The sequence below is a fragment of the Erinaceus europaeus genome, chromosome 2 (genome assembly GCF_950295315.1).
Source record: "Erinaceus europaeus chromosome 2, mEriEur2.1, whole genome shotgun sequence".
NCBI classification, from domain to species: Eukaryota; Metazoa; Chordata; class Mammalia; order Eulipotyphla; family Erinaceidae; genus Erinaceus; species Erinaceus europaeus.
In genome coordinates this window covers 183508478-183524530 of record NC_080163.1, presented here as the reverse complement: position 1 = coordinate 183524530, position 16053 = coordinate 183508478, and the positions used below count along the sequence as shown (strand labels likewise).

At 53.8% G+C, this 16053-nt stretch overlaps 2 protein-coding genes across 3 annotated transcripts; both read left to right on the top strand.

Annotated features, from left to right (window-relative positions):
- Positions 1 to 42: 42 nt before the first annotated feature.
- USF2 (upstream transcription factor 2, c-fos interacting) lies at positions 43 to 11802 on the top strand. Of its 2 annotated transcripts, none has more exons than XM_060185739.1 (10): positions 43 to 137; positions 388 to 434; positions 547 to 665; positions 762 to 881; positions 1534 to 1684; positions 1804 to 1891; positions 2198 to 2256; positions 10556 to 10650; positions 10823 to 10951; positions 11044 to 11802. In XM_060185739.1, exons 1-10 carry the CDS (start codon positions 76 to 78, stop codon positions 11131 to 11133), a joined length of 960 nt encoding a protein of 319 aa, XP_060041722.1. In that variant the 5' UTR covers positions 43 to 75; the 3' UTR covers positions 11134 to 11802. The 2 variants fall into 2 exon arrangements, with proteins under 2 accessions (XP_060041722.1, XP_060041721.1); XM_060185738.1 differs by having other exon boundaries at positions 762 to 962.
- Positions 11803 to 14070: 2268 nt separating this feature from the next.
- HAMP (hepcidin antimicrobial peptide) lies at positions 14071 to 16053 on the top strand. The gene is made up of 3 exons (XM_007539515.3): positions 14071 to 14274; positions 15652 to 15711; positions 15840 to 16053. Exons 1-3 carry the CDS (start codon positions 14188 to 14190, stop codon positions 15942 to 15944), a joined length of 252 nt encoding a protein of 83 aa, XP_007539577.3. The 5' UTR covers positions 14071 to 14187; the 3' UTR covers positions 15945 to 16053.

Sequence of the window (16053 nt, the reverse complement as noted above, 5' to 3'; positions counted from 1 at the left end):
CCGCCCGCCCCCTCCCCTCCCTCCCCTCCCTCCCCCCCCCCCGGGCCCCGCGCCCCCCCCGCCCCCGCCCCCCCCATGGACATGCTGGACCCGGGTCTGGATCCCGCTGCCTCGGCCACCGCCGCCGCCGCCGCCAGGTAAGCGCGCCCGGCCGGGCGGAGCCCCGCGCCCGGCCCTTCGGCCTGAGGGCCGGGCCGCCATGATCCCGAGCGGCCGCCGGCGCGGCCCGGCTCAAAATGGAGGCCGCGGGGGAGGGGGGGCCCGCGGGCCGGACCCCGGAGCCCCCCGGCCCCCCGCGCCGGACCGCGCCAGGCGGGCCGGGGACCCCGCGTCTGGACAAAGGGGCGCGGGCCGCCCTGACCGCCGCTCTCCCCGTCCCCCCCGCAGCCACGACAAGGGCCCCGAGGCCGAGGACGGCGTCGAGCTGCAGGAAGGTGAGAGCCGGGGGGCCGCGGGCTGGGGCGCTGGGGGCGCCCCCGACACGCACACGCGCGCACCCCGCCGTCGCTGACCGGGCCCCCGCCCGCCTCCCACGACCCTCCGCAGGCGGGGACGGCCCCGGGGCGGAGGAGCAGACGGCGGTGGCCATCGCCAGCGTCCAGCAGGCGGCGTTCGGCGACCACAACATCCAGTACCAGTTCCGCACAGAGAATAATGGAGGACAGGTGAGGCCGGCGGCCCGGGCGCCCTGGGCAGGGGCTCGAACCCGGCGCCCGTGGAGCCCCGGCCCCAAAGTCCGCTTGCTCTGCCGCCCCCTGCAGGTGACATACCGCGTGGTCCAGGTGACTGATGGTCAGCTGGACGGACAGGGCGACGCGGCGGGCGCTGTCAGCGTCGTGTCCACCGCTGCCTTCGCGGGGGGGCAGCAGGCTGTGACCCAGGTGGGTGTGGATGGGGCAGCCCAGCGCCCCGGCCCCGCCGCTGCCTCTGTGCCCCCAGGTCCCACAGCACCCTTCCCACTGGTAGGTGCCCAGCAAGCCCTGCGGGTCGCAGAGGGGACGCTGAGTCTCGCAGGGGGTGACTGATGCTCAGGGAGCGGGGCAGGGGGACACTGGCTGATGGCACCTTGCGGAGCCGCGAGCTCCGTGACACCTTGGCCAAGGTGACTGGAACATTAGGAAAAAAAACAAAAACAACATTTGATTTACTTAATTTTAATGAGAGAGAAACAGCAGAGCACTTTTAAGCTCTGGTGTATGGTTTGAATTGGGGAGTGAATCTCAAGCGTGAGTTTTTTTGCATAAGCATCGTGCTATCTCCCTAAGCCCAGCTTTTTAAAAAGTTTTTTATAATCATTCTATGGAATGGGAATGGTAATAGGATGAAAGCAAGTGGACCCACAAAGCGATTGCCTAGTATCTACCAAGCTCCAGGGCTTTCTGAGACACAGAGCAAAGTGGTTCCCTGCCCCCTCCCACCCCCCCCCCCCATAACACACTCCACATCAAGCACAGGGCCAAGGGGATGGGTTGGGGGGGACAAAGATGGCCAAGAGGCCATTGCTCTCTGTGTCCCTTTCCTTTTCCTCTCCAGGCTGTAATCCAAAATCCCTTCAGCAATGGTGGCAGTCCTGCCGCCGAGGCTGTCAGTGGAGAGGCACGGTTCGCCTATTTCCCAGCATCCAGTGTGGGAGACACCACCGCTGTGTCTGTGCAGACCACTGACCAGAGCTTGCAGGCGGGAGGTAAAGCGATCAGGAGGAGGACTGGGTGGATGGCAGGGGAGGCCAAGGGCATAGCAGGGAGTGAAGCTGCCCAGCCACTCTGAGTCTGCCTCGACAACCCACCTGCTGTTTTTCTGCAGGTCAGTTCTATGTCATGATGACACCCCAGGATGTGCTTCAGACAGGGACTCAGCGGACGATTGCACCTCGGACACACCCCTACTCCCCGTAGGTGCAGGATTCCTGGTCCTGGCAGTAGAGTACACTGGGGGGGGGGTACCTGGTATGGAGCTTACAGGAAGGGAGGTGTTCTGGAGGTAAGAACTAGGCAGTTGAGCGTATAGTAGGCAGTCAGTGTGTTCTTTTGGCCTGTTTCTATCTTTCTGGTGCTTGTAGAGAAAGGTCTCTGTTCTTTGTTGGCAGGTGGACTCCGCTTGCACAGATCAGTTTTAAATCTGACCCTTTTAGTAAGTGCTTGGCCAAGTGGAGCAAAAGATAAATAACACATGCTCTGTTTCTCCTTTCTTTGTCAAGGAAAATAGACGGAACCCGAACACCCCGGGATGAGAGAAGGAGAGCTCAGCACAATGAAGGTGAGGGTGTGTAGGGCTGTTTGGCCATAGGGCAGGTGGGCTGCACATATGAATGAGGTGTCTGTTAAATGCCAGGAGGGAGGGCATTCATTGTCCCAGGTGGCTAGGCAGGAGTTGTGGACTGGAACACAACTTTGCATCCTGGCTAGTGGTTTTGAATTAATTCCTAATATTTATAAAGTGCCAGGTCACACAATCACACATGGATTCCCTGCTTCTCTAGAAAAGCTGGGTTGATCTGACTCATGTGAAGCTGTCTGCACCCTCACTGTGTTGTCCTCTTGCTTTGCAGAATTGGGGCCCAATAGGGGGTATAGCTGAGAAGGAAGTTGCTAGAGGCTGGGCCTGTGACTAGCAGAGGCTGGGACATCTGCCTTTGGCAGAAACCCCAAACCCTGCCCTCTGGTCAATTTGACCCTTGAAGCTGAAGCCCCCCCCCCCCCCCCCCCCCCCCGACAGCAGTCAATGTGGTGGATACAGTGGCCTCTGAATCCCAGGAGCACTTTCATCTTGATACCTGTCAGTCAGCAAATGTCTCCCAGAGACTGGCAGCTTGTGCACTTTGCATGGAGTGTCCAGGGGAGTTAGATGGCTGTCTGAGTCCCGATGGGGAGTCAAGTGGGCTTCCCCAGGGAGATGGCCTGTGAGAGTGCCTGTCAGCCAGAGGGGAGCACAGGCTGGAGCAGAAGGAAGTGGCATTTGCTTTAGGGCTGCTGGTCCAGTTGTAGCAGAGGGTCTATGTGATGGGGTCGAGAGGTGTCAGAATGGGGGGCCGGTAGGTGTTGTGATGGGCCTGTGCACTGGACTCGCAGCAGCTCAGTGGACTCAGGCAAGCACTGGGCACATGAGCACTCTGGCTGCTCCCATCAAGGCCCTGGGAGGTGCTAGTGGTAGGACAGTCTTGACTCCCAGGGTGTTTATTTGGGTAGTGGAGACAGAAATTCTGCTGAGCTACTCTCTGATGTCAGATAGTATAGGCTCCAGGAGGGAAAGGGAAGCTGGGTCAGGAGCTTAGAGTGGTGGCAGTATGTTCTGTAGGTCTCCCTGAGAGGTGGCATCTGAGAAGGGGCCTGAATGGGCCTCAGGGAACAGCAGACCAGCCAGGGGCCCCGGGAAGAGTCCCAGACAGGCCAGTGTAAATGCGCCGGCCTGAGGCAGAACAGACTTGGGGTGTCTGGAGAGGAAAGGATATTCAGGAAAGGGAAGAGGAAGTTGGTGGAGTTTGGAGAGGCTGCAAGGGCTGAGACCAAACTGTATCCTGGGAAGCCAGCCAAGAGGGTTGTGTCTGTGAGCTGGCTGCTAAGGGTGAGGGGACAGCAGGAACTCGCTGGCAAACGTGAACTGACCAAAGGTGTTAGGCCTGGGGTGCACTAGGACAGGGAAGGGGTCGCAGAGGGCTCCAAAGCTGAAGAGCCAGGGTATTTATGGTGGGTGGAGCAGGCTGGTTTGAAGGGCAGGGTTTTGAGTGTGGCAGGCCTGGGGGACCTCTGACAGCCCAGGTTCTCTATACCACTTATTAGTTGGATGCTTTTCACCTCTGCAGCAGCCTAGCCCTCTGTAAAATGGTATTAACATCACTTTCAGTGTCTCAGAGAGGGTTCAGTGAGCGAGACTCAGAGTAGTGTTGTAGGCCATCAGTTAGGTGTGACTAGGGAGACCATCTGGCCATCTCCACCCCTGCTCACTGGACCGTGCTCCAGCCATTCTCGGTTCTACAAAAAGCAGACTTTTTTGTAACCTTCCCCGTCCTTGATCTCTCTCTCTCTCTCTCTTTTTTTTTTTTTTTCTCCCTCTCTCTGTCACTTTCAACCTGCAGAATATTTGGCCCATCCTCCCCAGTCCCTTTCTCTGACATGGCTGAAGGTTGCCCGTGGTGACCTCATTGCCAGATCCACTGGCCGCTTTTCCCATCTGCACTCCAGGCTTCTGCCTGTCTCCTCCTCTTCTTTCAAGAACATTCCTTTCCCACTACCTGCCTGTTCTCCTATGTTCTCTGCTTTTCCTGCCCAGCCTGCTCCTCAGGGTAGGGCTTCACTGTTCTGGGCTTCAGGGTTGGAGGAAAGGCCCAGGAGTCCATTTTGATATGTTTCCTATCAACCCAGGCTGAGGAACTGCCGTGGCTGTTGGCTCTTAAGGCTCAGCCCCTTCTTCACTGGCCTTGGACATGAAGTATCAGATCCTGGGAGGATCCTCATACTCTTACCAGTGCTCCTCCCCACTCCCCCCCCAACCCCCTTTCTAGTTGTGGGTTTCTCATCATTTCTCAGGGACCAGTGGGCTCACCTTTCAAAGAGAATATGTGACACCACAAAGGGGGAGACTGCTCCTAGTATCCTCCCTGGGCTTTCCCCACTCCAATATTGGCCAGGTGCAAAACTGAGTTTTCTTCCCCCTGTTCTTGCTTGAACTCCAGACCTGTGTCTTAAACCACCCATCCAGACCCTTCATGTTTCTCAAGCCCCAACCTCAGCTGGTCCCAAACAACCTGCCATCTCTCCTCTCACTCCTGCATAGTGTTTCTATTTTCCCAGCGTGGCAAGAGGCTTCCCTGCCTCATTTCTCCACACCAGACACAAAAGCCAGCCACCTTCAGCTCTGTCATATCTCCTCCTTCCCTCACAGCTGCAAGCATGAGGTTCTCAGCTGAAGTGGACTTGAGAGAAGCTTTTCTTCTTTTCTCTTTCATGGCCATAAACTCTGGTGCCGTGGCCTTGGGGGACTGGGGGGAGAGGTAGGGAGAACATCTGGTGCAGCTCTGACCTGTTGCTCCTGTGCCAGCATCTAGAGTCACAGTTAGCAGAACTTCTGAGAAGCCAGGAGCCAGGCCTTTCTTTGGAGTCTGATTTCCAATGCTTTTTTTCCCTCTTTTCTTTATTTTAAAGTCTTTTCTCTTTTAAAAAAAATCTGTTTATTTACTATGGGATAGAGACAGAAATTGAGAGGGGTGGAAGAAATAGAGATGAAAAGACAGAGAGAAACCTGCAATCCTGCTTCACCACTTGTGAAGCTTTCCCTCTGCAGGTGGGGACCAGGGGCTTGTACATTGCATGCTTAACCAGCTGCACCACTGCCTGGCCCCTCTCTTTAACTTTTTTTTTTTTTTTCCCTCCAGGGCCACTGCTGGGCTCGGTGCCTGCACCATGAATCCACCGCTCCTAGAGGCCATTTTTTTCCCCCTTCTGTTGCCCCTGTTGTAGCCTCGTTGTAGTCACTATTATTGCCCTTGTTGACGCAATTCGTTGTTGGATAGGACAGAGAGAAATGGAGAGAGGAGGGGAAGACAGAGAGGGGGAGAGAAAGATAGACACCTGCAGACCTGCTTCACCGCCTGTGAAGCGACTCCCCTGCAGGTGGGGAGCCGGGGGCTCGAACCGGGATCCTTACGCCGGTCCCTGCGCTTTGCGCTACATGCGCCCAACCCACTGCGCCACCGCACGACCCCCTTTTTTTTTTTTTTTTTTAATGAAAGAGAGAAAAAGAAATAGACCAGAGCACTGCTCAGCTCAGGCTTTTGGTAGTACTGGGGGTTGCACTTGAAACTTAAGAGCCCCAGGCAAAGTCTTGCCTAACTGTTATGCTGTCTCCTCAGCCCCCAGGAATTATTTTTTCAATTTCATTGACTTCTGCTTTTACTATTATGGTTTAGTTTCTTCTACACCTCCTTTCCCTCAGCATTTTTAGAAGAGTTTTTTTTCCTTTTTTTTTTTAAATATTATTTATTCCCTTTTGTCGCCCTTGTTGTTTTGTTGTTGTTGTCGTCGTCGTCGTCATTGTTGGATAGGACAGAGAGAAACGGAGAGAGGAGGGAAGACGGGGAGAGAAAGACAGACACCTGCAGACCTGCTTCACCGCTTGTGAAGTGACGCCCTGCAGGTGGGGAGCCGGGGGCTCAGACCAGCATCCTTACACTGGTTCTTGTGCTTTGTGCCACCTGCGCTTAACCCAGTGTGCTACTGCCCAACTCCCTTTTTTTTTCCTTTTTTAAAAATTTCACTCAGACTTTGCTGACTACACTCAAGTTGGATAAGCTGTTCTTGCATTCCTAGTCTGTTCCATATGCTGTCCCGTTTTCCTTGTGATTTCTTCACTGACCCATGGGTTACTTTAGAAGCATGTTGCTTAATTCCCAAATATTTGTAGGTTTTCTGGATATCTTGTTGTTAATGATTTTTAATTTAGCTCTGTCACGATCAAAGAGTTTATAATTTCAGCTATTTTGAAATTGGGGAGGGATTTTTTTTGTGTGTGTGGTATATCTCTCTTGGGGAAAGATTGTGTGTGCACTTGAAAAGAACAGGCATTGGACTAGCAAGGTAGCTTACCTGGGTCTATTCATGACCCTTGTTCCATCCTGGCCCCTTCCTTACTGAAGGAAGCATTGATGAGGTAGTATCTTTCTTTTCTTGTTCTCTTTCTGTCTCTGTCTCTCTGCCCAAAAAGATGGGCCCAGAGTAGTGAGGCTTGGGCACAAAAGAACGTATGTCTGTTGCTTTTTGAGTGTTCTCTCAGTACCAGCAAGGTCACAGTGGCTGGCAGTGTTGTCCAGATTTCTAACCATATTTTCTTGGTTTATGTGTTCTCTCATTTGCTGAAAGGGGAGTGTTAGCCTTCCTACTAGACTTGTCTACTTCTCTGTTTAGTTCTGGCATTCTTTTTTGTTTGTTTTGTTTTGTTTTATAGGATTCTTATAAATATTTTGTTTAATGAAGCTGATACAGACAGCGTCCATTTAAAACTCACATTCCAGGCCAAAAAGTACAAATAAAATTAAAAAGAGCAGTGTTCTGTTGTATACACTGTATACAACATAAGCATGAGTCACTTTAGTTCGTAGTGACAATTAGAGCTTTCCTGGGGTCTTCTGACAAGATTTTTCTTTAATCTTAGACACTTTCACTTCTAAGTTGTGTTGTAGATGTTTTATAGGTGTGACTGAAGTATGTCTGTGGAATAGACGTGGCCTTGACCTTCACTGGTCTCCTTCCATTTTGAATGTGCCAGAAGGTTCTTGCCAAGCCACAGGCCAAACCACAGATCTGCTTAAGGCTCTAGACCCAGCATCGTGAATCCTGAGAAAGACCCACCAGCAGTGTGTTCAAGGCCTTCCCAACCAGTTTCTGTTATTTCTCCTCTATCATCACCCACCCTGAAATATTTCCATGCTGTCATTTCTGAAGTCCTGGGACCTTTGTGTCTACTTTCCCCTGCTCAGATACCAGCCCAAATGTTCCTCTCTGTCTGACGGCAGATGCCAGGCTGGGGACACAGCATAGCATCTTGAAAAATGGCTTTCATGCCTGAGGCTCTGAGGCCCCAGGTTCAGTTCTCAGCACCACCATACAGTTGAGCAGTGCTCTGGCAAATCAATAACGTAACGTAACGTAACGTAACATAACCTAATATAACATGGATAGATGCTAACCTGCTCTCTTACAAAAGAGCAGGCACCTCCCACAGGCACTTGGTACAGTCTTTGGTTACAGCACGTACCTTTACTGAATCCAGATCACTGAAGACTGACAGCTGGCTCTTAGCAGCTCACTTCTGTAGAGCAGAATGGAAGTGACTCACTGGCATGGATTTCTCAAGTGGAACCGCTGTTAGTTTGTCATCCCTGGCCTTCAGGGTCAGCTTCCTGTTGTTCCTGCATGACCCAATGCCCTGTGGGACCTGCCTTTGACAGACATGAACCCCCTGTGGACTCTGGCCTTGAAGAGTCCCCTGCACACAGCTGGGCAGGCAGTGCTTATTTCATTTTATTTATTGGACAGAGAAAAGTTGAGAGGGAATGGGGAGATAGACATGCAGTCCTACTTCACTGTTTGTGAAGCTCCTCACCCTCCTCCATAAGGAGTGAGGGTTTAAACCCAAGTCCTTGCCCATGGTAACCTGTGCTCAGCTGGGTACACCACCACTGGGCCCCTATGGCTGTGTGTTTTAGACAAATGCAGTTGATGTTCCCTACACATTGCTGCTGCCCCATGTGGCTCAGAGGAGTAGTGCGTGTGAGATCCCCAGGTGCAACCTCAGACTGGAGGATGCTGTCCTGTGAGGGAAGAGGACTCGTGGCCATCTGCCATTGTCTCACCGTTTTGAGGATGGAGTGTGTTCTCCAGGGGTGTGGGGATAGTGCTGCCAGGCCTGGGCCAGACTCTTAGCTCTGCTACTGTTTGTGGACACGGAGTTCCCAAAGGCTAAGCCAGGGCCATCTTCTCTGTGTGTGTGTGTGGGGGGGGGGGGGGGGGGTCTGGGTCCCTCTTCCCAGAGTAGAGAGTGGGCCCAGCGTGAGTGCTTACTGACTCCAAAGCCAGCCGTGGCAGGCATGGCTAGGACTGGGCACCATTCTGGCACAGGTGAAGATTTAGTACAAAGAGGAAACCAGGAGAGGAGAGTCCACGGAGGAGGCCAGGGTGGAGGGGGCACTGGGTTGATGAAAGCAAGTGCCAAGAGCAGGCGACAGGGGTGCTGGTTAGTGGCCAGGCTGTTCCCTGAGGTAGCAGCAGTGTCATGGGACAGTGCTGACCTTGCTGAGGAAGAGGGGGCTGCTTCTGGATCACCCCTCCTTTTTTTTTTTTAGTTTGTCACCAGGTTATCTCTGGGGCTCAGTGCTTGCACAGTGAATCCACTGCTCTTGGCAGCCATTTTTCCTCCCCCCCTTTCTTTATTAGGACAGAGAGAAACTGAGAGAAGGGGAAAAGAGGGAAAGAGAAAGATAGACACCTGTAGCATTCCTCAGCTGCTCGTGAAGCTTCTCTCAGCAGGTGGGGACCAGGGGCTCAAACCCAAGTCCTTGGTGTATGATAATGTGTGCACTAACCAGGTGCACCACCACCCAGTCCCTTCTTTCTTAATGCCACCCATTCCCCAAGTTTTCCAACCCTGACAAAGTACCCCCTCCCCTCCTTTCCACATCCCACCTATAGGCTCGACTTCCCTCCTCTATAAGCACCACCTGCATTTGTTCATGAGCTGCCTGAGTTTGGAGAGGGTGTAGTTGAGGGCGGGGAGTAACTAGACTTTCTTGACCTTAGGCAAAGCTCTGCTTCAGGAGGTTCCAAAGTCTTCTACAAAGCTTGTAGAAGTCCAGGTGACCAGGGGGAAACCCCAAGGGGGGACATGCCCTGTTTAAAGGAGGTGGCTGCCACTCTGCTTAGCTGATGGTTTGAGACCATGCCTTTTGAAAAGACAAATGTGGATCGCTCAGGTGGCATCATTATCCATTTACCATCCCTGACCTTAAGGCACTGGCCTCATTCCTGGGTGAGTCAGTGCCCTGTGGGTCCAGACCCCTTAGAGCAACAACGGCATCTGCTCAACCGGGACTTGCAGCTGGGGTGAGACGTCGCAACAAAGACTTGAAAGATGGAGGAAAGGGCCAGCAAAATAGCTCACTTGAACTGTGCATCTGCTTTGCCATGTTTGTGGCCCAGGTTCAAGCCTGGCTCCCACTTCACTGGAGAAAATTTTGATGCTATGGTTATCTTTCCCCATTCCCTCTCTGTCTCAAACTGAAAAAATTCTCAACAGTGACAAAATAAAATCAAGTAAACAACTATGAAGGAAAAAGAAGGGAAGAACAGAAGCCCTGAGGACTATGGAGCATCAGGGGCTGTGGGGCCTAGAGGGGCACTTGGGTCCAGTGTAAAGGCTCTGGCTCAGTTTTGCCTTTCAAGAATAGTGGCCCACGGCCTGACGGTGGCACAGTAGCCCAATGCCTGGCATCACATGTACCAGCCAGAGTGATATTCTTTTTTTTTTTTTTTTTTAATCCCCTCTGCAGGTAGTGTTGGTGGGAGACTTGACCTCAAGTCATTGCACCTGATGATGTGTGTGCTCAGCCGGGTGTGTCACCACTCAGCCCCCCAGAGTCGTATTCTTGTTTTCTTTCTCCTTTTCTGCTTCTCTTTTTTCCTTTCTTTTGCCCTCATGTTAATAAATAAATAAATCTAAAAAAATAAGAAGAAGAAAGCCCGCCATAGCTACAACTATGTTTTTCAAAAAGTGCCAGCTATTTTATAAAATTTCCCAATTCTTTAATGTTGGTTCAGGCTTTTAGAAGTGACCTGAGCAAACAGACAAAATGAACGCACAGTCCTGAACTGCTGGCTCTGTGTGAAGGTGTGGCACCCATAGGTGTACCTTGCCTTGCTCTTGAGAAGCCAGGAAGCCTGAGTTCAGATCTGTGCAGTTGCTGATGGTTAGATTGGGCACAGGGCCTGGGTGTTGATGCCTAAGCGAAACTGCCCAGCCTGGGAAGCTTTGCATCGCCGTCACTATCACCGTCACTGTCCCCCTACAGTGGAGCGGAGGCGGAGGGACAAGATCAACAACTGGATCGTCCAGCTTTCAAAAATCATTCCAGACTGCAACACAGACAACAGCAAGACGGGAGCGGTGAGTGCCTGGGCCCCCTCAGTCTGACCCCTGGTGCCACAGTGGGCCCAGTCCCCCTGGGCCCCTTTCAGAACATCCAGCTGACCACCGGCCACAGGAGCTGAGCTGGGTTGGGCCAGGGAGCCGGAGCCAGAGGGCAGCACCACCTCTGACACCCCTGCCCACCCCCCAGAGTAAAGGAGGCATCCTGTCCAAGGCCTGTGACTACATCCGGGAGCTGCGGCAGACCAACCAGCGCATGCAGGAGACCTTCAAGGAGGCTGAGCGGCTGCAGATGGACAATGACCTCCTAAGGCAGCAGGTGCGTGCGGGGCCAGACGCCGGGTGGGGGCCCGGGCACCTCCGGAGTCCAGGTGCCAGCACTTGCCTCCTTGTCCCTGTGCCGTCTGCCAGATCGAGGAGCTGAAGAATGAGAACGCCGTGCTCCGTGCCCAACTGCAGCAGCACAACCTGGAGATAGTGGGTGATGGCAGCCGGCAGTGATGCCCAGCCCACACCCAGCCGCAGGGGTCTCCTCTGGGCCTCGGCCGACCCCTTCCCCAGCCCTTAGCACAGAGAGGGACACATGCCCCTCCCCCAGCTGCGTTTTTTTATAGTAGATTTTTAACAAAAACAAAAACAAAAAAACCCGGGGAGAAATAATGCATTTCTGTGGATAAGCACCCACCAATCTCCTCAACTTGGAAAGGATTCCCTTCCTCTCTTCGCTGTGTGTCTGTCCCCCTTCTCCAGCCCCACTGAGCCCCAGCTCTTCTAGCAGTCTCGCCTGTAGGTGGGGCGAGAGGGGGAAGCACAGAGGCCCTGCCATGCCCCGCTGCCTCCTTGGTCTCTAGAGGTACTGAGACAGGGTGCTTATGGGAAGGAGGGGAATCGGGGGGGGGGCATCCCCAGGGCTTGGGCCCAAGCAGGGAGGCCATGTCCCACCCCCACCTCTTGTTTCTGGATCCCTGTTCCTCAATGGGTGTGTGTGTGTGTGTTGTACTTGCGTGTGTGTGTGTGTGTGTGTGTGTGTGTGTGTGTGTGTGCGCGCGCGTGTGTGTGTGTGCGTGTGTGTGCGCGTGTTTTAATTTTCTTTATGGAAAAATGGACAAAAAAAATAGAGAGAGAGGTATTTAACTGCAATAAACTGGCCCCATGTGGCCCCGCCTTGTCTGTCTGTGTATCTGTTCATCTCGACTGGGAGGGGACCTGGGGGCTCCAGAGAGTCCCTGAGGATGGGGCTTCAGACATTGCATTCAGGACCCTGTACCAGTCCCTATCACCTGTACCACTTGCACCCAGCCTGCTGGTTGAGTAGATGAAGAAATTGAGGGGTAACTATGCTTCTTGAGGCCCAGGCGTGCAGATGTGGAGATGTGGGGGCAGGGAGAGCCGGGGTCAAGGACCTGCCCCATGCTTTGGATGAGGAGGTTGGGGTCTCCCATGTCACCCATTCTTAATAAAACATACCTGGCTCCCAGCCCTGTCCTTCTGGGTTGAAGCCCTCCCCCCTGCACCGACCAATGGTGGGGCCTGGCCTTGGGCCCCCCACCCCCAGGGAGGGCGGGTAGCCAGGAAGCCCGGCTTGGCCCGGCAGCCTGTCGCCTTGCTCTGCACCTCTGGCGCCTATGCCATGACCCCTGCCCCTGACTGATGATGAAACCTGGCTGGAGCCGAGGTGCCACAGCCTTCCCCTGGACCTGACCCCCTGTGGCCCAGCTCTGAAGCCCCCCACTGGCCTGGGCCCCCTGAGTACCTTGTTTCCTTTCTTGGCCATTTTCAGAAGTGAGCAGAGGGGTAGTGGGTAGGTGGGTGGGCTTATGGCTTTAGTGTGTATGTGTGGGGGTGATGGCAGGGACCAAGGGGACAGACAGTGTGGGAGCTTGGAGTGAGCCATGGCCAAGGACCAAGCCTAGAAGTGTCTTTGCCTTGGTGGTACATCTCCAGACTCCAGCATGAAGGGTTACCTCTGGGTGACACTTGATTAAATCAAGTGTCATGGTTACATGAGTAAAGCTCCATGCTGGGATTCAAGATCTGCGGGTCCCTTGGCTCCGTGCTCCCAAAAGTGGAGAAGAATGAGGGTCGCCATTGTTAGGCCACTCTGGTTTATGTTCCCACACACACATGCATGCACACACATACACCTGTGGTGAACTGGGGGAATCCACCCCACCCCTGCCCCAGACCTTGGCAGTGTTGGCGAGAGTTTGTGCTGTGAACATTCCCAAACTGCTGGTTCCCAGGCAGTAATAGCACTGCACCTCAGTGCAGAGTTAGAATGAGACCTGCACCCTTTCCCTCTGAAGCCAGCAGGAGCTGGGCCTGGAGCACCCCACTGCACTTTCCTGTGTTTTTCTGGAAAGCAGGTGAGCCTGGTGGGTAAAGCACAGGCCTACATCAGGCTGGAGTCCCAGCTTTGCCTGCAGGGGAAGAGACTGGGGCAGGGAGCCTCAGTCACTCCTTGGGGAGCATGAAGAGAACACATCACACAGGCAGTCATGGTGGGCTCCCCAGAAGAAGCAGGGCCTGGGAAGCCAGAGAGCCCTGTAATTGGTGTCTGGGAGGGCAGCGGGGACCCCAGGCACAGCAGAGCCCAGGAAGGGGCCTGCAGGAGCTGCTTAGAAGCTGGGTGGCTGGAGTCAGGCAGTAGCACAGTGAGTTAAGCGCACGTGGCGCCAAGCACAAGGACTGGTTTAAGGATCTTGGTTCGAGTCCTCAGCTCCCCACCTGCAGGGGAATTGCTTCACAGGCAGTGAAGCAGATCTGCGGGTGTCTAACTTTCTCTCCCCCACTCTGTCTTCCCCTCCTCTCTCCATTTCTCTCCTATCTAACAACAACATCAATAATAACTACAACAATAAAAAAGGGCAACAAAAGGGAAAATAAATAATATAAAAAAAGAATTAGAAAAAAAAAAGCTGGGTGGCACCAGCCAGGTGACAGAAGCGTCACCCTTGTGTCGGCATCTGAAGGGTGGTCACCCGCCATCTCCATGTCAGAAGCTTGAGGGAACTTTCCAGAGACCAAGGCCACCCCTTAGGACCCTGACACCTGAGAAGTAACCACATAGGCTGGGGGGACCCAAAGTTATAAGTGTGAAAAAAACCCAAAGTAGTGGGGTCCATACTGGGTACTCTGAGGTTCCTGTAAATGACTGTGACACCCAGGGAAGGCTAGGGTGGGGAGGGGGACACTGCTCATCGACCTACTCCACTTCTGGGACTTTCCTTTGAGGTCAACAAGGTGATGTCATATCAGGGAATGTGTTTCCCAGGTGGCCCGCCAGAAGCAAGTGTGGCCCCATCGGCCCCGCCTCCTGGACACACAGTTCTGCTGGCCCGGGGTGACACAACCCTGTTACTGTTCCCGCTTATCTTCTGCCTTTTTGGCGCCACCACCTTCTTGGAAATGAATTCTGGCCAAGGGGTGGGGGGCTTCACACCCTCGCACCCCGCCCCCAGCAGGCCCTATAAAAGCCACAGCAAACTGAGCTCCAGCACCAGAGCAAGTCTCACCCCAGCCTGCAGGACAGACAGACCAGAAGACAGACATACAATGTCCCGGAGCATACAGGCCCAGGCTGCCTGCCTCCTGCTGCTCATACTGGCTAGCCTGGCCAGCAGCTCTGTTCTCCAGCGCCAGGTGAGTCTTCACTGGGGCCCATTGGGGTGGCCAGGCCCAGAGAGGGGACAGCTGAGGACAGCTGGTGGCACTGAGCACAGGGGAAGCCACTTAAGGTGCAGAGATTGGGGACTGTGGGACTGTGGGACTGTGTGATGGGGGCTGGGGGACCTGACCTGGTGTCACCCAGTTCAACCCTCTCCTCACTGATGGGGATCAGGTTATGAGATGGGTGGAGGCGTGACGGGTTAGGCTGCTGTGGAACTCACACCTCAGCTAGAGGACTAGCCGGCAGTGAGGACACTGGTGAATCACTGTAGGCAGCAAATGCCATTCAGAAAAAGACCAAGATGGTGCCAATGTAGCCCTGGGTGGGATGTGGGGACTCCGGATGGAACCCAGTGCTGGCAGTGGGTGGTAAGAAAATTCTAGAATGTCCCTAGACTTTGAATTTAGAGGGCCACAGGCAAACTCGAGGATGGGGAGGTGGGGGGGCAATCAGCAAGTGGAAGGGAACAGGCCAGTCTTGTGAGCACCAAGCGACAGTGGGGAGAGCCACCATCAGCAGGTAACATGAGAGGACAGAGTGTAAGGGGTCAGCTATGGGGTGAGGGAAGATGATACCCCTCAGAAAGGGAGCCTCTGGGAGAGGGGGACAGAGCTGACCTCAGGGCAGGAGCACTCCTGTGTGGGTGGATGGGATAAAAGGGCAGAGCGCTCAGTGGGCAAAGCCTTGGCCTTGCATACCCGAGCTTCCTGGTTCCATCCCAGCTCTGCTGTACCAGCGTGGAGCTTTGACTTGTCTCTGTCTTCTGGGGAGCTCTCTTGCATGTGTAGTAGATAAAATCCATATTTTATTTTCTTTAATATTTAAAAAATATTTTATGTGCTTATTATTGGACAGAGACAGAGAGAAATTGAAAGGTGAAGGGGAGATAAAGAGGGAAAGAGACAGAGACAGCTGCAGCCTCGTTTCACCGCTCGTGAAGCTTTCCTCCTGCAGGTGAGGACCAGGGGCTTGAGCCAGGCACACCACCACCTGGCCCCCTAATTTTTAATTTTTTTAAAGCATTTTTTAAAAACTTTTCTTTGTTTTCATTCTATTTGATAGAGATAGAAATCAAGAGGGGGAGAGTGAGGGAGAAAGGCAAAGAGACACTTGCAGGCAGGGACTGGGGACTTAAACCCAGGTCCTTCTTCTGGTAAGGTGTGAGCTCAAGTGGGCCTGCCACCACACAGCCCAATCAAATTCATCCTGAAAAAGAAAAGAAAAGAAAACAGAAAAAAACAAGGTCAACCTGAGGATTAAAGCTAAGCCTTAGGCTGCTACCCTCTCAGAAGAGCAGGGGGTGGGCAGAGCCCTCTGGGCCTCCATCCTCAAGGACCCTTTGCTTTCAGACAAGACAGCCAACAGACCTCCAGACCCTGGACACAGCAGAGGCTCAGACTGGCTTGATGGTAAGTTTCCCTGAAATGCTCTCCCACCCCTGCCCTGCTCTAGCCTCCTCTCTCCAGCCTCCCTGCCCAGCCTCCCTCCCTCCCCCTCCACAGTACCTAGCTACTCACCCACTCTCTTCCTCCCACAGCCCCGGCTCCACAGGCTATGGAGACGAGATACCTACATCCCAGTCTGCATATTCTGCTGCAAGTGCTGTCATAATAGACAGTGTGGAATCTGCTGCAGAACATAGAGCCTTCCTCCCAGTCCTCCCCCTCCTGTCCTTCCTATTTATTCCCTCCCCCCACGCCTCACACTCAGTGAGTGGTCTTGGAATAAAATGGCTGCTTGGATTTTCCAAA